Source organism: Anarhichas minor, unplaced genomic scaffold (genome assembly GCF_050575085.1).
Source record: "Anarhichas minor isolate MPS153535 unplaced genomic scaffold, ASM5057508v1 ptg000014l, whole genome shotgun sequence".
NCBI lineage: Eukaryota > Metazoa > Chordata > Actinopteri > Perciformes > Anarhichadidae > Anarhichas > Anarhichas minor.
The window spans coordinates 16,091,919-16,113,554 of record NW_027466460.1 but is presented as its reverse complement, the minus strand read 5'-3'; the positions used below and the strand labels follow the sequence as shown (position 1 = coordinate 16,113,554).

Sequence of the window (21,636 nt, the reverse complement as noted above, 5' to 3'; positions counted from 1 at the left end):
AGACGGATTAACTTCTGGTCCCATGAAGCTCAGGTGTGTTGTCCCGCCGCTGCCCCTCTTACCTCCGACGTACAGCGGCGCGTCCCCCGTCACCGGCTGGCTGCGGCCCCGACTGTCCAAGGACGTCGGCTCTCCTCCGTCCACAGACAGGTTCACCATCCGATTGAAGGTCACCAGCTCTACGGTGTGAAACTGTCCGTCGTTCACCGTCTCTGTGCTGTACGACGAGGACGCAACACACACACATTTCATATTAAATCCACAACGTAGGGACGAAGACAGCAGAAACGTTTCTGGGATTACATTTTCTTTGGTGGGGTGTTTTTAACACCTTCACACTAAATATTCATCACTGAGGGTCCATGTTCACACAAAGACACGACTCCTAATCCTCCTACTCTGGATTACACTTTAATGATGTTCATTTAGTAAATTATGGTCCATTTAGAGTCAAACAGACCATAAAGCAGGGGATGCTTTAGGGCGGAGCTACTTTGTGATTGACAGGTCGCTCCCAAACCATAAAAACAAGATGGCGATTTGGTGGAAATGCCTATTTATAGCTTTAGACTGTGTGTTTGGTGACATGTGAAATTCAACCTTACAGTCGGAAGTATGCACAACCTCGCAGACAGAAACAAAGGGCTGAAAGCTGCACAGTTACTGCAGGTTGTTAGTTCTCAGCTGTCGGTTATTCGATTCAATCGAGTTATCTGATTGGAGAAATAACGGGGCTTAAAAGACGGGAAGAAGAAGAACAGAAAAAGAGGAAAAGTGACTCTCCTTTATCGGGCAGAAAATGAGCTTTTAAGAGATTTCATTTTCATAACGTTTGCCAAAAAATAACGACTGAACCCAAACAGAATGATGCAATTTATCACTCGTAGTTTTTTTCAGAACTAGTCTTAATCACCACTTAATTACTCTCTGTTTATTCAGCCGGATATTGTGTTCACGTTAGCCGGTTTCTTGTTGGGAATGAAGCTTTCAAAAGAGTTGATATTTGTGTAAGTTGACTTAAAACAACCTGTTCTGCTGTGTCAAACTTTCTACCGTTTTCTCGCTACTTATATCTTTTCTCTTCTTAGAGGATTTGTCATGCTCTCAATCTCCTCTTCTCTGCAGCACACTGCAGTGTGTGTGTGTGTGTGTGTATGTGTGTGTGTGTGTGTGTCAGGCTGCCGGCTGTTACACACACAGTGAACCATCCAAAGCTCTCGACACCTGATCAAGAGGACAGTCAGCTTCGATTGTCCTCCGGCTGCGTCTCTAATTTAAACCAGAAAACACACGCCGTCGATGTCGCACCGTCCACATTCCCAAACACCGGAGGACTCGCTCTGAGCAACGACGCACATCTGACACCAACGCGCTCTGAGCGGCGTTGCCGGGCTACGGCGAGCCCTCGGCTTTCAGAATGTGATGATGGGAACACGATGATGTGATGTTAGACATGTTGAGCCGGTCAGGTTCAGCACACGGCACAGAACAAACGCTGTTCAACTCCACTCTAACTATTTATTTCCTTTTAGTTTACACTGTGTGTGTGTGTGTGTGTGTGTGTGTGTGTGTGTGTGTGTGTGTGTGTGTGTGTGTGTGTACCTGTAGATAGCGGTGGCTGGCTGGTTACCGGGGTCATATGTAACCCTGACATGACCCTGATGGAGCTCCACAGCGATTGGCTCGTTGTCTCCGTTATAGAGCAAGATGCCGTTGTCCTCTGCTGTTGACACCTGAAACACACATACATTAAGACACACTAATCAGAGTGTGTGTGTGTGTGTGTGTGTGTGTGTGTGAGCTGCTGATAGTTGATATTCTATCACCTGCAGAGTGATGTTGGCTTGAGGCCAGTTCTTGACGTCTTGGAGCTGAACGTAAGAATCCCTGTCGACGAAGTTGACGCTGACCAGCTTCTCGCAGCTCTGACCCTCGAAGCCGGGCAGACACTGGCAGCCCGCCGTCCCCTCCTTCTCCACGCAGGGGGCGTCGTGCTGACACGGAGTCAGCTGGCAGAGGGACGAGGCAGGAAGGGCCGCCTCACACAACTCGCCACTGGGAGGAAGAAGAGGAAGAAGTCGGCGAGGGTGTCAGATAGTTTGATCGTAGGGTTAGGGTTCGTAGTGAATCTACCGCATGTTTCCTTAAATTCAAACAGCTGATTACAAACTCTCTCACTCCTGAAGTATAATCTGAGTCTCCTTTATCAAGTCGTATGCTCACTACTTCACAAACACATCTTCACTGAAACCGTACTAAATACTTCCTCATAAACACTCTGGTGCTGGTTCAGGTGCGCTACTCGTGTGTTTTAAATAGCCATGTTTTACTGAAGATGCGTGTGTTTTATGTTGTATAGTGAGCGTACGGATGAAGGAGACGATTATACTGCTCGACTTGTGTGACAGTTTGTAAAGAGATGTTTTCATATAGGCTGTTGTTGAACGTTGCCCCAGTTTACTTGGAATTTTTTAAGACTTTTTCTCCGTCTTTTGATCTTGAGGAAAACAAAAGTTTCCTTCAAGATAACAAAGACACTTTTTATTGTCTGATTGAAATACAAACGATCACTTTCTGGGGGAAGAATTCCTTTAACATATTAACAGAAAGCTTGTTCCCTAAACAGTCTTCAGTGTCCTGGGTGCGGTCATCTACAGTGTTGCCCCAGTTCCCAGTATTCCCAGTGTTCCCAGTGTTCCTAGTATTCCCAGTGTTCCCAGTATTTCCAGTGTTCCTAGTGTTCCTAGTATTCCCAGTGTTCCTAGTATTCCCAGTGTTGCCAGTATTCACAGTGTCCCCAGTGTTCCCAGTGTTCCTAGTATTCCCAGTGTTCCCAGTGTTCCCAGTGTTCCCAGGATTCCCAGTGTTCCTAGTGTTCCTAGTATTCCCAGTATTCACAGTGTCCCCAGTGTTCCCAGTATTCCCAGTGTTCCTAGTGTTCCTAGTATTCCCAGTGTTCCCTGTATTCATAGTGTCCCCAGTGTTCCCAGTATTCCCAGTGTTCCTAGTGTTCCTGGTATTCCCAGTGTTCCCTGTATTCATAGTGTCCCCAGTGTTCCCAGTATTCCCAGTGTTCCTAGTGTTCCTGGTATTCCCAGTGTTCCCAGTATTCCTAGTGTTCCTAGTATTCCCAGTGTTCCCAGTATTCCCAGTATTCCTAGTGTTCCTAGTATTCCCAGTGTTCCCAGTATTCCCAGTGTTCCTAGTATTCCCAGTGTCCCCAGTGTTCCCAGTATTCCCAGATTTCCTAGAGTTCCGAGTATTTTCAGTGTTCCCAGTATTCCCAGTATTCCCAGTGTTCCTAGTGTTCCTAGTATTCCCAGTGTTCCCAGTATTCATAGTGTCCCCAGTGTTCCCAGTATTCCCAGATTTCCTAGTGTTCCTAGTATTCTCAGTGTTCCCAGTATTCCCAGTGTTCCTAGTGTTCCTAGTATTCCCAGTGTTCCCAGTATTCCCAGTGTTCCTAGTGTCCCTAGTATTCACAGTATTCACAGTGTCCCCAGTGTTCCCAGTATTCCCAGTGTTCCTAGTGTTCCCAGTATTCACAGTGTCCCCATTGATCCCAGTATTCCCAGTGTTCCTAGTATTCCCAGTGTTCCCAGTGTTCCCAGTGTTCCCAATGTTCCCAGTAGTCCCAGTGTTCCCAGTGGTCCCAGTATTCACAGTGTCCCCAGTGTTCCCAGTATTCCCAGTGTTCCTAGTATTCCCAGTATTCACAGTGTCCCCAGTATTCCCAGTGTTCCTAGTATTCCCAGTGTTCCATGTGTTCCTAGTATTCCCAGTGTTCCCAGTATTCATAGTGTCCCCAGTATTCCCAGTGTTCCTAGTATTCCCAGTATTCACAGTGTCCCCAGTATTCCCAGTGTTCCTAGTATTCCCAGTGTTCCATGTGTTCCTAGTATTCCCAGTGTTCCCAGTATTCATAGTGTCCCCAGTATTCCCAGTGTTCCTAGTATTCCCAGTGTTCCCAGTATTCCCAGTGTCCCTAGTGTTCCTAGTATTCCCAGTGTTCCTAGTATTCCCAGTGTTACCAGTATTCCAAGTGTCCCTAGTCTTCCTAGTATTCCCAGTATTCACAGTGTCCCCAGTGGTCCCAGTATTCCCACTGTTCCCAGTATTCCCAGTGTTCCTAGTGTTCCTAGTATTCCCAGTGTTCCCAGTATTCCCAGTGATCCCAGTATTCCCAGTGTTCCTAGTGTTCCTAGTGTTCCCAGTATTCCCAGTGTTCCCAGTATTCCCAGTGTTCCCAGTGGTCCCAGTATTCCTAGTGTTCCTGGTATTCCCAGTGTTCCCAGTATTCCCAGTGTTCATAGTGTTCCTAGTATTCCCAGTATTCCCAGTGTTCCTAGTGTTCCTAGTATTCCCAGTATTCACAGTGTCCCCAGTGATCCCAGTATTCCCAGTGTTCCTAGTGTTCCTAGTATTCCCAGTATTCCCAGTGTTCCCAGTATTCCTAGTGTTCCTAGTATTCCCAGTGTTCCCAGTATTCCCAGTGTTCCCAGTGTTCCCAGTGGTCCCAGTATTCCCAGTGTCCCCAGTGTTCCCAGTATTCCCAGTATTCACATTGTCCCCAGTATTCCCAGTGTTCCCAGTATTCCCAGTGTCCCCAGTGTCCCCAGTGTTCCCAGTGTTCCTAGTATTCCCAGTATTCACAGTGTCCCCAGTGTTCCCAGTATTCCCAGTGTTCCCAGTATTCACAGTGTCCCCAGTATTCCCAGTGTTCCTAGTATTCCCAGTGTTCCATGTGTTCCTAGTATTCCCAGTGTTCCCAGTATTCATAGTGTCCCCAGTATTCCCAGTGTTCCCAGTGTTCCTAGTATTCCCAGTATTCCCAGTGTCTCTAGTGTTCCTAGTATTCCCAGTGTTCCTAGTATTCCCAGTGTTCCCAGTATTCCAAGTGTCCCTAGTCTTCCTAGTATTCCCAGTATTCACAGTGTCCCCAGTGGTCCCAGTATTCCCACTGTTCCCAGTATTCCCAGTGTTCCTAGTGTTCCTAGTATTCCCAGTGTTCCTAGTGTTCCTAGTATTCCCAGTATTCACAGTGTCCCCAGTGATCCCAGTATTCCCAGTGTTCCTAGTGTTCCTAGTATTCCCAGTATTCCCAGTGTTCCCAGTATTCCTAGTGTTCCTAGTATTCCCAGTGTTCCCAGTATTCCCAGTGTTCCCAGTGTTCCCAGTGGTCCCAGTATTCCCAGTGTCCCCAGTGTTCCCAGTATTCCCAGTATTCACAGTGTCCCCAGTATTCCCAGTGTTCCCAGTATTCCCAGTGTCCCCAGTGTCCCCAGTGTTCCCAGTGTTCCTAGTATTCCCAGTATTCACAGTGTCCCCAGTGTTCCCAGTATTCCCAGTGTTCCCAGTATTCACAGTGTCCCCAGTATTCCCAGTGTTCCTAGTATTCCCAGTGTTCCATGTGTTCCTAGTATTCCCAGTGTTCCCAGTATTCATAGTGTCCCCAGTATTCCCAGTGTTCCCAGTGTTCCTAGTATTCCCAGTATTCCCAGTGTCTCTAGTGTTCCTAGTATTCCCAGTGTTCCTAGTATTCCCAGTGTTCCCAGTATTCCAAGTGTCCCTAGTCTTCCTAGTATTCCCAGTATTCACAGTGTCCCCAGTGGTCCCAGTATTCCCACTGTTCCCAGTATTCCCAGTGTTCCTAGTGTTCCTAGTATTCCCAGTGTTCCCAGTATTCCCAGTGATCCCAGTATTCCCAGTGTTCCTAGTGTTCCTAGTGTTCCCAGTATTCCCAGTGTTCCCAGTATTCCCAGTATTCCCAGTGGTCCCAGTATTCCTAGTGTTCCTGGTATTCCCAGTGTTCCCAGTATTCCCAGTGTTCATAGTGTTCCTAGTATTCCCAGTATTCCCAGTGTTCCTAGTGTTCCTAGTATTCCCAGTATTCACAGTGTCCCCAGTGATCCCAGTATTCCCAGTGTTCCTAGTGTTCCTAGTATTCCCAGTATTCCCAGTGTTCCCAGTATTCCTAGTGTTCCTAGTATTCCCAGTGTTCCCAGTATTCCCAGTGTTCCCAGTGGTCCCAGTATTCCCAGTGTCCCCAGTGTTCCCAGTATTCCCAGTATTCACAGTGTCCCCAGTATTCCCAGTGTTCCCAGTATTCCCAGTGTTCCCAGTATTCCCAGTGTTCCTAGTATTCCCAGTGTTCCCAGTATTCCCAGTGTTCCTAGTATTCCCAGTGTTCCTAGTGTTCCTAGTATTCACAGTATTCAGTGTCCCCAGTGTTCCCAGTATTCCCAGTGTTCTTAGTTTTCCTAGTATTCCCAGTGTTCCCAGTATTCACAGTGTCCCCAGTGTTCCCAGTGTTCCTAGTATTCCCAGTATTCACAGTGTCCCCAGTGTTCCCAGTATTCCCAGTGTTCCTAGTATTCCCAGTGTTCCCAGTATTCCTAGTGTTCGTAGTATTCCCAGTGTTCCCAGTATTCCCAGTGTTCCTATTGTTCCTAGTATTCCCAGTGTTCCCAGTGTTCCCGGTATTCACAGTGTCCCCAGTGTTCCCAGTATTCCAAGTGTTCCTAGTGTTCCCAGTATTCACTGTATTCACGGTGTCCCCAGTGTTCCCAGTATTCCCAGTGTTCCATGTGTTGCTAGTATTCCCAGTGTTCCCAGTATTCATAGTGTCCCCAGTGTTCCCAGTGTTCCTAGTATTCCCAGTGTTCCCAGTATTCAGTGTCCCCAGTGTTCCCAGTATTCCCAGTGTTCTTAGTTTTCCTAGTATTCCCAGTGTTCCCAGTATTCCCAGTGTTCCTAGTATTCCCAGTGTTCCCAGTGTTCCTAGTATTCCCAGTGTTCCCAGTATTCCCAGTGTTCCTAGTATTCACAGTATTCAGTGTTGCCAGTGTTCCCAGTATTCCCAGTGTTCCTAGTATTCCCAGTGTTCCCAGTATTCCTAGTGTTCCTAGTATTCCCAGTGTTCCCAGTATTCACAGTGTCCCCAGTGTTCCCAGTATTCCCAGTGTTCCTAGTATTCCCAGTATTCACAGTGTCCCCAGTGTTCCCAGTATTCCTAGTATCCCAGTGTTCCCAGTATTCACAGTGTTCCCCAGTGTTCCAAGTATTCACAGTGTTCCCAGTGTTCCCAGTGTTCCCAGCATTCCCAGTGTTCCTAGTATTCCCAGTGTTCCTAGTATTCACAGTCTCCCCAGTGTTCCCATTGTTCCTAGTATTCCCAGTGTTCCCAGTATTCCCAGTGTTCCTAGTATCCCCAGTGTTCCCAGTATTCCCAGTGTTCCTAGTGTTCCTAGTATTCCCAGTATTCACAGTGTCCCCAGTGTTCCCAGTATTCCCAGTGTTCTTAGTGTTCCTAGTATTCCCAGTGTTCCCAGTATTCAGTGTCCCCAGTGTTCCCAGTGTTCCTATTGTTCCTAGTATTCCCAGTGTTCCCAGTGTTCCTAGTGTTCCTGGTATTCCCAGTATTCCCAGTGTTCCCAGTATTCACAGTGTCCCCAGTGTTCCCAGTATTCCCAGTGTTCCTAGTATTCCCAGTGTTCCCAGTGTTCCTAGTATTCCCAGTGTTCCCAGTATTCCCAGTGTTCCTAGTATTCACAGTATTCAGTGTCCCCAGTGTTCCCAGTATTCCCAGTGTTCTTAGTTTTCCTAGTATTCCCAGTATTCCCAGTGTTCCTAGTATTCCCAGTGTTCCCAGTGTTCCTAGTATTCCCAGTGTTCCCAGTATTCCCAGTGTTCCTAGTATTCACAGTATTCAGTGTTGCCAGTGTTCCCAGTATTCCCAGTGTTCCTAGTATTCCCAGTGTTCCCAGTATTCCTAGTGTTCTTAATATTCCCAGTGTTCCCAGTATTCCCAGTGTTCCCAGTATTCCCAGTGTTCCCAGTATTCCCAATGTTCCCAATATTCCCAGTGTTCCCAGTATTCCCAGTGTTCCCAGTATTCACAGTGTCCCCAGTGTTCCCAGTATTCCCAGTGTTCCTAGTATTTCCAGTATTCACAGTGTCCCCAGTGTTCCCAGTATTCCTAGTATCCCAGTGTTCCCAGTATTCACAGTGTTCCCCAGTGTTCCAAGTATTCACAGTGTTCCCAGTGTTCCCAGTGTTCCCAGTATTCCCAGTGTTCCTAGTATTCCCAGTGTTCCTAGTATTCACAGTGTCCCCAGTGTTCCCATTGTTCCTAGTATTCCCAGTGTTCCCAGTATTCCCAGTGTTCCTAGTATCCCCAGTGTTCCCAGTATTCCCAGTGTTCCTAGTGTTCCTAGTATTCCCAGTATTCACAGTGTCCCCAGTGTTCCCAGTATTCCCAGTGTTCTTAGTGTTCCTAGTATTCCCAGTGTTCCCAGTATTCAGTGTCCCCAGTGTTCCCACTGTTCCTATTGTTCCTAGTATTCCCAGTGTTCCCAGTGTTCCTAGTGTTCCTGGTATTCCCAGTATTCCCAGTGTTCCCAGTATTCACAGTGTCCCCAGTGTTCCCAGTATTCCCAGTGTTCCTAGTATTCCCAGTGTTCCCAGTGTTCCTAGTATTCCCAGTGTTCCCAGTATTCCCAGTGTTCCTAGTATTCACAGTATTCAGTGTCCCCAGTGTTCCCAGTATTCCCAGTGTTCTTAGTTTTCCTAGTATTCCCAGTGTTCCCAGTATTCCCAGTGTTCCTAGTATTCCCAGTGTTCCCAGTGTTCCTAGTATTCCCAGTGTTCCCAGTATTCCCAGTGTTCCTAGTATTCACAGTATTCAGTGTCCCCAGTGTTCCCAGTATTCCCAGTGTTCTTAGTTTTCCTAGTATTCCCAGTGTTCCCAGTATTCCCAGTGTTCCTAGTATTCCCAGTGTTCCCAGTGTTCCTAGTATTCCCAGTGTTCCCAGTATTCCCAGTGTTCCTAGTATTCACAGTATTCAGTGTTGCCAGTGTTCCCAGTATTCCCAGTGTTCCTAGTATTCCCAGTGTTCCCAGTATTCCCAGTGTTCCCAGTATTCCCAGTGTTCCCAGTATTCCCAATGTTCCCAATATTCCCAGTGTTCCCAGTATTCCCAGTGTTCCCAGTATTCACAGTGTCCCCAGTGTTCCCAGTATTCCCAGTGTTCCTAGTATTCCCAGTATTCACAGTGTCCCCAGTGTTCCCAGTATTCCTAGTATCCCAGTGTTCCCAGTATTCACAGTGTTCCCCAGTGTTCCAAGTATTCACAGTGTTCCCAGTGTTCCCAGTGTTCCCAGTATTCCCAGTGTTCCTAGTATTCCCAGTGTTCCTAGTATTCACAGTGTCCCCAGTGTTCCCATTGTTCCTAGTATTCCCAGTGTTCCCAGTATTCCCAGTGTTCCTAGTATCCCCAGTGTTCCCAGTATTCCCAGTGTTCCTAGTGTTCCTAGTATTCCCAGTATTCACAGTGTCCCCAGTGTTCCCAGTATTCCCAGTGTTCTTAGTGTTCCTAGTATTCCCAGTGTTCCCAGTATTCAGTGTCCCCAGTGTTCCCAGTGTTCCTATTGTTCCTAGTATTCCCAGTGTTCCCAGTGTTCCTAGTGTTCCTGGTATTCCCAGTATTCCCAGTGTTCCCAGTATTCACAGTGTCCCCAGTGTTCCCAGTATTCCCAGTGTTCCTAGTATTCCCAGTGTTCCCAGTGTTCCTAGTATTCCCAGTGTTCCCAGTATTCCCAGTGTTCCTAGTATTCACAGTATTCAGTGTCCCCAGTGTTCCCAGTATTCCCAGTGTTCTTAGTTTTCCTAGTATTCCCAGTGTTCCCAGTATTCCCAGTGTTCCTAGTATTCCCAGTGTTCCCAGTGTTCCTAGTATTCCCAGTGTTCCCAGTATTCCCAGTGTTCCTAGTATTCACAGTATTCAGTGTTGCCAGTGTTCCCAGTATTCCCAGTGTTCCTAGTATTCCCAGTGTTCCCAGTATTCCTAGTGTTCTTAATATTCCCAGTGTTCCCAGTATTCCCAGTGTTCCCAGTATTCCCAGTGTTCCCAGTATTCCCAATGTTCCCAATATTCCCAGTGTTCCCAGTATTCCCAGTGTTCCCAGTATTCACAGTGTCCCCAGTGTTCCCAGTATTCCCAGTGTTCCTAGTATTCCCAGTATTCACAGTGTCCCCAGTGTTCCCAGTATTCCTAGTATCCCAGTGTTCCCAGTATTCACAGTGTTCCCCAGTGTTCCAAGTATTCACAGTGTTCCCAGTGTTCCCAGTGTTCCCAGTATTCCCAGTGTTCCTAGTATTCCCAGTGTTCCTAGTATTCACAGTGTCCCCAGTGTTCCCATTGTTCCTAGTATTCCCAGTGTTCCCAGTATTCCCAGTGTTCCTAGTATCCCCAGTGTTCCCAGTATTCCCAGTGTTCCTAGTGTTCCTAGTATTCCCAGTATTCACAGTGTCCCCAGTGTTCCCAGTATTCCCAGTGTTCTTAGTGTTCCTAGTATTCCCAGTGTTCCCAGTATTCAGTGTCCCCAGTGTTCCCACTGTTCCTATTGTTCCTAGTATTCCCAGTGTTCCCAGTGTTCCTAGTGTTCCTGGTATTCCCAGTATTCCCAGTGTTCCCAGTATTCACAGTGTCCCCAGTGTTCCCAGTATTCCCAGTGTTCCTAGTATTCCCAGTGTTCCCAGTGTTCCTAGTATTCCCAGTGTTCCCAGTATTCCCAGTGTTCCTAGTATTCACAGTATTCAGTGTCCCCAGTGTTCCCAGTATTCCCAGTGTTCTTAGTTTTCCTAGTATTCCCAGTGTTCCCAGTATTCCCAGTGTTCCTAGTATTCCCAGTGTTCCCAGTGTTCCTAGTATTCCCAGTGTTCCCAGTATTCCCAGTGTTCCTAGTATTCACAGTATTCAGTGTTGCCAGTGTTCCCAGTATTCCCAGTGTTCCTAGTATTCCCAGTGTTCCCAGTATTCCTAGTGTTCCTAATATTCCCAGTGTTCCCAGTATTCCCAGTGTTCCCAGTATTCCCAGTGTTCCCAGTATTCCCAATGTTCCCAATATTCCCAGTGTTCCCAGTATTCCCAGTGTTCCCAGTATTCACAGTGTCCCCAGTGTTCCCAGTATTCCCAGTGTTCCTAGTATTCCCAGTATTCACAGTGTCCCCAGTGTTCCCAGTATTCCTAGTATCCCAGTGTTCCCAGTATTCACAGTGTTCCCCAGTGTTCCAAGTATTCACAGTGTTCCCAGTGTTCCCAGTGTTCCCAGTATTCCCAGTGTTCCTAGTATTCCCAGTGTTCCTAGTATTCACAGTGTCCCCAGTGTTCCCATTGTTCCTAGTATTCCCAGTGTTCCCAGTATTCCCAGTGTTCCTAGTATCCCCAGTGTTCCCAGTATTCCCAGTGTTCCTAGTGTTCCTAGTATTCCCAGTATTCACAGTGTCCCCAGTGTTCCCAGTATTCCCAGTGTTCTTAGTGTTCCTAGTATTCCCAGTGTTCCCAGTATTCAGTGTCCCCAGTGTTCCCAGTGTTCCTATTGTTCCTAGTATTCCCAGTGTTCCCAGTGTTCCAAGTGTTCCTGGTATTCCCAGTATTCCCAGTGTTCCCAGTATTCACAGTGTCCCCAGTGTTCCCAGTATTCCCAGTGTTCCTAGTATTCCCAGTGTTCCCAGTGTTCCTAGTATTCCCAGTGTTCCCAGTATTCCCAGTGTTCCTAGTATTCACAGTATTCAGTGTCCCCAGTGTTCCCAGTATTCCCAGTGTTCTTAGTTTTCCTAGTATTCCCAGTGTTCCCAGTATTCCCAGTGTTCCTAGTATTCCCAGTGTTCCCAGTGTTCCTAGTATTCCCAGTGTTCCCAGTATTCCCAGTGTTCCTAGTATTCACAGTATTCAGTGTCCCCAGTATTCCCAGTATTCCCAGTGTTCCCAGTATTCCCAGTGTCCCCAGTGTTCCCAGTATTCCCAGTGTTCCCAGTATTCCCAGTGTTCCTAGTATTCCCAGTGTTCCTAGTGTTCCTAGTATTCACAGTATTCAGTGTCACCAGTGTTTCCAGTATTCCCAATGTTCTTAGTTTTCCCAGTATTCCCAGTGTTCCCAGTATTCACAGTGTCCCCAGTGTCCCCAGTGTTCCCAGTATTCCCAGTGTTCCCAGTGTTCCTAGTATTCCCAGTGTTCCCAGTATTCCCAGTGTTCCTAGTATTCACAGTATTCAGTGTCCCCAGTGTTCCCAGTATTCCCAGTGTTCTTAGTTTTCCTAGTATTCCCAGTGTTCCCAGTATTCCCAGTGTTCCTAGTATTCCCAGTGTTCCCAGTGTTCCTAGTATTCCCAGTGTTCCCAGTATTCCCAGTGTTCCTAGTATTCACAGTATTCAGTGTTGCCAGTGTTCCCAGTATTCCCAGTGTTCCTAGTATTCCCAGTGTTCCCAGTATTCCTAGTGTTCCTAATATTCCCAGTGTTCCCAGTATTCCCAGTGTTCCCAGTATTCCCAGTGTTCCCAGTATTCCCAATGTTCCCAATATTCCCAGTGTTCCCAGTATTCCCAGTGTTCCTAGTATTCCCAGTATTCACAGTGTCCCCAGTGTTCCCAGTATTCCTAGTATCCCAGTGTTCCCAGTATTCACAGTGTTCCCCAGTGTTCCAAGTATTCACAGTGTTCCCAGTGTTCCCAGTGTTCCCAGTATTCCCAGTGTTCCTAGTATTCCCAGTGTTCCTAGTATTCACAGTGTCCCCAGTGTTCCCATTGTTCCTAGTATTCCCAGTGTTCCCAGTATTCCCAGTGTTCCTAGTATCCCAGTGTTCCCAGTATTCCCAGTGTTCCTAGTGTTCCTAGTATTCCCAGTATTCACAGTGTCCCCAGTGTTCCCAGTATTCCCAGTGTTCTTAGTGTTCCTAGTATTCCCAGTGCTCCCAGTATTCAGTGTCCCCAGTGTTCCCACTGTTCCTATTGTTCCTAGTATTCCCAGTGTTCCCAGTGTTCCTAGTGTTCCTGGTATTCCCAGTATTCCCAGTGTTCCCAGTATTCACAGTGTCCCCAGTGTTCCCAGTATTCCCAGTGTTCCTAGTATTCCCAGTGTTCCCAGTGTTCCTAGTATTCCCAGTGTTCCCAGTATTCCCAGTGTTCCTAGTATTCACAGTATTCAGTGTCCCCAGTGTTCCCAGTATTCCCAGTGTTCTTAGTTTTCCTAGTATTCCCAGTGTTCCCAGTATTCCCAGTGTTCCTAGTATTCCCAGTGTTCCCAGTGTTCCTAGTATTCCCAGTATTCCCAGTGTTCCTAGTATTCACAGTATTCAGTGTTGCCAGTGTTCCCAGTATTCCCAGTGTTCCTAGTATTCCCAGTGTTCCCAGTATTCCTAGTGTTCCTAATATTCCCAGTGTTCCCAGTATTCCCAGTGTTCCCAGTATTCCCAGTGTTCCCAGTATTCCCAATGTTCCCAATATTCCCAGTGTTCCCAGTATTCCCAGTGTTCCCAGTATTCACAGTGTCCCCAGTGTTCCCAGTATTCCCAGTGTTCCTAGTATTCCCAGTATTCACAGTGTCCCCAGTGTTCCCAGTATTCCTAGTATCCCAGTGTTCCCAGTATTCACAGTGTTCCCCAGTGTTCCAAGTATTCACAGTGTTCCCAGTGTTCCTAGTATTCCCAGTGTTCCTAGTATTCAGTGTCCCCAGTGTTCCCATTGTTCCTAGTATTCCCAGTGTTCCCAGTATTCCCAGTGTTCCTAGTATCCCCAGTGTTCCCAGTATTCCCAGTGTTCCTAGTGTTCCTAGTATTCCCAGTATTCACAGTGTCCCCAGTGTTCCCAGTATTCCCAGTGTTCTTAGTGTTCCTAGTATTCCCAGTGTTCCCAGTATTCAGTGTCCCCAGTGTTCCCAGTGTTCCTATTGTTCCTAGTATTCCCAGTGTTCCTAGTGTTCCTGGTATTCCCAGTATTCCCAGTGTTCCCAGTATTCACAGTGTCCCCAGTGTTCCCAGTGTTCCTAGTATTCCCAGTGTTCCCAGTGTTCCTAGTATTCCCAGTGTTCCCAGTATTCCCAGTGTTCCTAGTATTCACAGTATTCAGTGTCCCCAGTGTTCCCAGTATTCCCAGTGTTCTTAGTTTTCCTAGTATTCCCAGTGTTCCCAGTATTCCCAGTGTTCCTAGTATTCCCAGTGTTCCCAGTGTTCCTAGTATTCCCAGTGTTCCCAGTATTCCCAGTGTTCCTAGTATTCACAGTATTCAGTGTTGCCAGTGTTCCCAGTATTCCCAGTGTTCCTAGTATTCCCAGTGTTCCCAGTATTCCTAGTGTTCCTAATATTCCCAGTGTTCCCAGTATTCCCAGTGTTCCCAGTATTCCCAGTGTTCCCAGTATTCCCAATGTTCCCAATATTCCCAGTGTTCCCAGTATTCCCAGTGTTCCCAGTATTCCCAGTGTTCCCAGTGTTCCCAGTATTCCCAGTGTTCCCAATGTTCCCAATATTCCCAGTGTTCCCAGTATTCCCAGTGTTCCTAGTATTCCCAGTATTCCCAGTGTTCCCAGTATTCCCAGTGTTCCGAGTATTCCCAGTAATCCCAGTGTTCCTAGTATTCCCAGTATTCCCAGTGTTCCTAGTGTTCCTAGTATTCCCAGTGTTCCCAGTATTCCCAGTGTTCCCAGTATTCATACCAGTGTTCCCAGTGGTCCCAGTATTCACAGTGTCCCCAGTGTTCCCAGTATTCCCAGTATTCACAGTGTCCCCAGTATTCCCAGTATTCCCAGTGTCCCCAGTGTTCCCAGTATTCCCAGTGTTCCTAGTATTCCCAGTGTTCCCAGTATTCCCAGTGTTCCTAGTATTCCCAGTATTCCCAGTGTTCCTAGTATTCCCAGTATTCACAGTGATCCCAGTATTCCCAGTGTTCCTAGTGTTCCTAGTATTCCCAGTGTTCCCAGTGGTCCCAGTATTCCTAGTGTTCCTAGTATTCCCAGTATTCCCAGTGTTCCCAGTGTCCCCAGTGTTCCCAGTATTCCTAGTATTCCCAGTATTCACAGTGTCCCCAGTATTCCCAGTGTTCCTAGTATTCCCAGTGTTCCCAGTATTCACAGTGTCCCCAGTGTTCCCAGTATTCCCAGTGTTCCTAGTATTCCCAGTGTTCCCAGTATTCCTAGTATTCCCAGTATTCCCAGTGTTCCTAGTACTCCCAGTGTTCCCAGTATTCACAGTGTCCCCAGTGTTCCCAGTATTCCCAGTGTTCCTAGTATTCCCAGTGTTCCCAGTGTTCCTAGTATTCCCAGTGTTCCCAGTATTCCCAGTGTTCCTAGTATTCACAGTATTCAGTGTCCCCAGTGTTCCCAGTATTCCCAGTGTTCTTAGTTTTCCTAGTATTCCCAGTGTTCCCAGTATTCCCAGTGTTCCTAGTATTCCCAGTGTTCCCAGTGTTCCTAGTATTCCCAGTGTTCCCAGTATTCCCAGTGTTCCTAGTATTCCCAGTGTTCCCAGTGTTCCTAGTATTCCCAGTGGTCCCAGTATTCCCAGTGTTCCTAGTATTCCCAGTGTTCCCAGTGTTCCCAGTGTTCCCAGTATTCCCAGTGTTCCTAGTATTCCCAGTATTCACAGTGATCCCAGTATTCCCAGTGTTCCTAGTGTTCCTAGTATTCCCAGTGTTCCCAGTGGTCCCAGTATTCCTAGTGTTCCTAGTATTCCCAGTATTCCCAGTGTTCCCAGTGTCCCCAGTGTTCCCAGTATTCCTAGTATTCCCAGTATTCACAGTGTCCCCAGTATTCCCAGTGTTCCTAGTATTCCCAGTGTTCCCAGTATTCAGTGTCCCCAGTGTTCCCAGTATTCCCAGTGTTCCTAGTATTCCCAGTGTTCCCAGTGTTCCTAGTATTCCCAGTGTTCCCAGTATTCCCAGTGTTCCTAGTATTCACAGTATTCAGTGTCCCCAGTGTTCCCAGTATTCCCAGTGTTCTTAGTTTTCCCAGTATTCCCAGTGTTCCTAGTATTCCCAGTGTTCCCAGTATTCCTAGTGTTCCTAATATTCCCAGTGTTCCCAGTATTCCCAGTGTTCCCAGTATTCCCAGTGTTCCCAGTATTCCCAATGTTCCCAATATTCCCAGTGTTCCCAGTATTCCCAGTGTTCCCAGTATTCCCAGTGTTCCCAGTGTTCCCAGTATTTCTAGTGTTCCTAGAATTCCCAGTGTTCCCAGTATTCCCAGTGTTCCCAGTGTTCCCAGTGGTCCCAGTATTCACAGTGTCCCCAGTGTTCCCAGTATTCCTAGTATTCCCAGTATTCACAGTGTCCCCAGTATTCCCAGTGTTCCCAGTATTCCCAGTGTCCCCAGTGTTCCCAGTATTCCCAGTGTTCCTAGTATTCCCAGTGTTCCCAGTGTTCCTAGTATTCCCAGTGTTCCCAGTATTCCCAGTGTTCCTAGTATTCACAGTATTCAGTGTCCCCAGTATTCCCAGTGTTCTTAGTTTTCCTAGTATTCCCAGTGTTCCCAGTATTTACAGTGTCCCCAGTGTTCCCAGTGTTCCTAGTATTCCCAGTATTCCCAGTGTCGCCAGTGTTCCCAGTATTCCCAGTGTTCCTAGTATTCCCATTGTTCCCAGTATTCCTAGTGTTCCTAATATTCCCAGTGTTCCCAGTATTCCCAGTGTTCCCAGTATTCCCAGTGTTCCCAGTGTTCCCAGTATTCCCAGTGTTCCCAATGTTCCCAATATTCCCAGTGTTCCCAGTATTCCCAGTGTTCCCAGTGTTCCCAATGTTCCCAATATTCCCAGTGTTCCCAGTATTCCCAGTGTTCCTAGTATTCCCAGTATTCCCAGTGTTCCTAGTATTCCCAGTGTTCCCAGTGTTCCTAGTATTCCCAGTGTTCCCAGTATTCCCAGTGTTCCTAGTATTCACAGTATTCAGTGTTGCCAGTATTCCCAGTGTTCCTAGTATTCCCAGTGTTCCCAGTATTCCTAGTGTTCCCAGTATTCCCAGTGTTCCCAGTATTCCCAGTGTTCCCAGTATTCCCAATGTTCCCAATATTCCCAGTGTTCCCAGTATTCCCAGTGTTCCCAGTATTCCCAGTGTTCCCAATGTTCCCAATATTCCCAGTGTTCCCAGTATTCCCAGTATTCCTAGTATTCCCAGTATTCCCAGTGTTCCCAGTATTCCCAGTGTTCCTAGTATTCCCAGTAATCCCAGTGTTCCTAGTATTCCCAGTATTCCTAGTGTTCCTAGTATTCCCAGTGTTCCCAGTATTCCCAGTGTTCCCAGTATTCATACCAGTGTTCCCAGTGGTCCCAGTATTCACAGTGTCCCCAGTGTTCCCAGTATTCCCAGTATTCACAGTGTCCCCAGTATTCCCAGTGTTCCCAGTATTCCCAGTGTCCCCAGTATTCCCAGTGTTCCTAGTATTCCCAGTATTCCCAGTGTTCCTAGTATTCCCAGTGTTCCTAGTGTTCCTAGTATTCACAGTATTCAGTGTCCCCAGTGTTCCCAGTATTCCCAGTGTTCTTAGTTTTCCTAGTATTCCAAGTGTTCCTAGTGTTCCTAGTATTCCCAGTGTCCCCAGTGGTCCCAGTATTCCCAGTGTTCCTAGTATTCCCAGTGTTCCCAGTATTCCCAGTGTTCCCAGTGTTCCCAGTATTCCCAGTGTTCCTAGTATTCCCAGTATTCACAGTGATCCCAGTATTCCCAGTGTTCCTAGTGTTCCTTGTATTCCCAGTGTTCCCAGTGGTCCCAGTATTCCTAGTGTTCCTAGTATTCCCAGTGTTCCCAGTATTCCCAGTGTTCCCAGTGTTCCCAGTGGTCCCAGTATTCACAGTGTCCCCAGTGTTCCCAGTATTCCTAGTATTCCCAGTATTCACAGTGTCCCCAGTATTCCCAGTGTTCCTAGTATTCCCAGTGCTCCCAGTATTCACAGTGTCCCCAGTGTTCCCAGTATTCCCAGTGTTCCTAGTATTCCCAGTGTTCCCAGTGTTTACATTGTCCCCAGTGTTCCCGTGTTCCTAGTATTCCCAGTATTCACAGTGTCGCCAGTGTTCCCAGTGTTCCTAGTATTCCCAGTGTTACCAGTATTCCTAGTGTTCCTAATATTCCCAGTGTTCCCAGTATTCCCAGTGTTCCCAGTATTCCCAGTGTTCCCAGTGTTCCCAGTATTCCCAGTGTTCCCAATGTTCCCAATATTCCCAGTGTTCCCAGTATTCCCAGTGTTCCCAATGTTCCCATTATTCCCAGTGTTCCTAGTATTCCCAGTGTTCCCAGTGTTCCTAGTATTCCCAGTAATCCCAGTGTTCCTAGTATTCCCAGTATTCCCAGTGTTCCTAGTGTTACTAGTATTCCCAGTGTTCCCAGTATTCCCAGTGTTCCCAGTATTCATACCAGTGTTCCCAGTGGTCCCAGTATTCACAGTGTCCCCAGTGTTCCCGTGTTCCTAGTATTCCCAGTATTCACAGTGTCGCCAGTGTTCCCAGTGTTCCTAGTATTCCCAGTGTTACCAGTATTCCTAGTGTTCCTAATATTCCCAGTGTTCCCAGTATTCCCAGTGTTCCCAGTATTCCCAGTGTTCCCAGTGTTCCCAGTATTCCCAGTGTTCCCAATGTTCCCAATATTCCCAGTGTTCCCAGTATTCCCAGTGTTCCCAATGTTCCCATTATTCCCAGTGTTCCTAGTATTCCCAGTGTTCCCAGTGTTCCTAGTATTCCCAGTAATCCCAGTGTTCCTAGTATTCCCAGTATTCCCAGTGTTCCTAGTGTTACTAGTATTCCCAGTGTTCCCAGTATTCCCAGTGTTCCCAGTATTCATACCAGTGTTCCCAGTGGTCCCAGTATTCACAGTGTCCCCAGTGTTCCCAGTATTCCCAGTATTCACAGTGTCCCCAGTATTCCCAGTATTCCCAGTGTCCCCAGTGTTCCCAGTATTCCCAGTGTTCCTAGTATTCCCAGTGTTCCCAGTATTCCCAGTGTTCCTAGTATTCCCAGTGTTCCTAGTATTCACAGTATTCAGTGTTGCCAGTGTTCCCAGTATTCCCAGCGTTCCTAGTATTCCCAGTATTCACAGTGTCCCCAGTGTTCCCAGTATTCCTAGTATCCCAGTGTTCCCAGTATTCACAGTGTTCCACAGTGTCCCCAGTGTTCCCAGTATTCCCAGTGTTCCTAGTATTCCCAGTATTCCCAGTGTCCCCAGTATTCCCAGTGTTCCTAGTATTCCCAGTGTTCCCAGTATTCACAGTGTCCCCAGTGTTCCCAGTGTTCCTAGTATTCCCAGTGTTCCCAGTATTCCCAGTGTTCCTAGTGTTCCTAGTATTCCCAGTGTTCACAGTGTCCCCAGTGTTCCCAGTGTTCCTAGTATTCCCAGTGTTCCCAGTATTCCTAGTGTTCCTAGTATTCCCAGTGTTCCCAGTATTCCCAGTGTTCCTATTGTTCCTAGTATTCACAGTATTCCCAGTGTCCCCAGTGTTCCCAGTATTCCCAGTATTCCCAGTGTTCCCAGTATTCCCAGTGTTCCTATTGTTCCTAGTATTCACAGTATTCCCAGTGTCCCCAGTGTTCCCAGTATTCCCAGTATTCCCAGTGTTCCCAGTATTCCTAGTGTTCCTAGTATTCCCAGTGTTCCCAGTATTCCCAGTGTTCCTATTGTTCCTAGTATTCACAGTATTCCCAGTGTCCCCAGTGTTCCCAGTATTCCCAGTATTCCCAGTGTTCCTAGTATTCCCAGTGTTCCTAGTGTTCCTAGTATTCACAGTAGTCAGTGTCCCCATTGTTTCCAGTATTCCCAGTGTTCTTAGTATTCCCAGTGTTCCCAGTATTCCCAGTGTCCCCAGTGTTCCCAGTGTTCCTAGTATTCCCAGTGTCCCCAGTGTTCCCAGTATTCCCAGTGTTCCTAGTATTCCCAGTGTTCCCAGTATTCCTAGTGTTCCTAGTATTCCCAGTGTTCCCAGTATTCCCAGTGTTCCTATTGTTCCTAGTATTCCCAGTGTTCCCAGTATTCCCAGTGTTCCCGGTATTCACAGTGTCCCCAGTGTTCCCAGTATTCCAAGTGTTCCTAGTGTTCCCAGTATTCACTGTATTCACAGTGTCCCCAGTGTTCCCAGTATTCCCAGTGTTCCTAGTATTCCCAGTGTTCCCAGTATTCCTAGTGTTCCTAGTATTCCCAGTGTTCCCAGTATTCCCAGTGTTCCTATTGTTCCTAGTATTCCCAGTGTTCCCAGTATTCCCGGTATTCACAGTGTCCCCAGTGTTCCCAGTATTCCAAGTGTTCCTAGTGTTCCCAGTATTCACTGTATTCACAGTGTCCCCAGTGTTCCCAGTATTCCCAGTGTTCCATGTGTTGCTAGTATTCCCAGTGTTCCCAGTATTCATAGTGTCCCCAGTGTTCCCAGTATTCCCAGTGTTCCCAGTGTTCCTAGTATTCCCAGTGTTCCCAGTATTCCTAGTTTCCCAGTATTCCTAGTATCCCAGTGTTCCCAGTATTCACAGTGTTCCACAGTGTCCCCAGTGTTCCCAGTATTCCCAGTGTTCCTAGTATTCCCAGTATTCACAGTGTCCCCAGTATTCCCAGTGTTCCTAGTATTCCCAGTGTTCCCAGTATTCACAGTGTCCCCAGTGTTCCCAGTGTTCCCAGTATTCCCAGTGTTCCTAGTGTTCCCAGTATTCCCAGTGTTCCCAGTATTCCTAGTATTCACAGTATTCACAGTGTCCCCAGTGTTCCTAGTATTCCCAGTGTTCCCAGTATTCACAGTGTCCCCAGTGTTCCCAGTGTTCCTAGTATTCCCAGTGTTCCCAGTATTCACAGTGTTCCCAGTATTCACAGTGTTCCTAGTGGTCCCAGTATTCCCAGTATTCCCAGTGTTCCCAGTGTCCCCAGTGTTCCCAGTATTCAGTATTCCCAGTGTTCCCAGTACCTGTATCCCTGCGGACAGACGCAGCTGTAGCCGTCCAGATGGTCGACACACTGAGCTCTGTTCTGACAGCGATGATCCACGCATTCATTGTAGTTTATACTGCAGTCTGGCCCCACCCAGCCTGGAATACACACACATCTGCAGAGCGCACACACACACACACACACACACACTTGACACATGGTGTAGGATTTTTGGAGTCAACACAGACCTCAGCAAAATTCACCTTTATACGTGCTTGTCTGCTTGTGTCTAGATTTTAAATCTCATCTGGGATCCGAAATTTTGCTGAGCCTGGCAGGGATAAAGTGTGTGTGAGTGTGTGCGAGTGTGCGAGTGTGCATGTGTGTGGTGTGTGTGTGTGTGTGTGTGTGTGTGTGTGTGTGTGTGTGTGTGTGTCGTCACCTGGGGCCGATAGGGGTGCTGATGCAGGTGGACTGATGCTGACAGGGGTTTCTACCTGGAGAACACACACCCTCCTCTTCCTCACAAAGCAGACCTGAGAACGAGCGGAGAGAGAGAGAGAGAGAGACTCTCAGAACAATATTTTCTCCTCTCAACATGCTATTTTCTAATAAACCAAACATGTGTTCATTATTGTTTCCTCATGAATATCCCTGAGTGGTAGAAGGGGGCAGAGCGCCGGTGCCGGTGTCTCACCTGTGTAGTTCGGAGGACACAAGCAGGTGTAGTTGCCCACGTCGTCCACACAGGTGGCGCCGTTCTCACACCCGTGGTCCTGACAGTCGTCCACGTTCACCTCGCAGAAGGTTCCGTGGAAACCAAACGCACACGCGCAGCTAGACGGACAGAAAACCAAGAGACAAACACACCTCGGTATTCACACGGACTACTCAAGACAAGTATGTTATTAAAGTGACACTTAAAGTAGCTCAAGTGTGTACTTAAAGAGTAGAGTTGAGCAGAGGTGCATTCACAACTAAG

General features: G+C 47.4%; 1 protein-coding gene across 1 annotated transcript in view; it reads right to left on the bottom strand.

The window, feature by feature from the left end:
• The window catches only part of LOC142950134 (slit homolog 1 protein-like), a 42,567-nt gene that overhangs the window by 4,042 nt on the left and 16,889 nt on the right, over nt 1-21,636 (bottom strand). Inside the window, exons 21-26 of the mRNA XM_076092033.1 lie at nt 21,352-21,491; nt 21,097-21,190; nt 20,692-20,829; nt 1,827-2,055; nt 1,603-1,733; nt 63-217 (exon numbers count right to left, since the gene is read on the bottom strand). Coding sequence (XP_075948148.1) covers nt 63-217; nt 1,603-1,733; nt 1,827-2,055; nt 20,692-20,829; nt 21,097-21,190; nt 21,352-21,491 — 887 coding nt within the window. The remainder of the gene's footprint in view (nt 1-62; nt 218-1,602; nt 1,734-1,826; nt 2,056-20,691; nt 20,830-21,096; nt 21,191-21,351; nt 21,492-21,636) is intronic.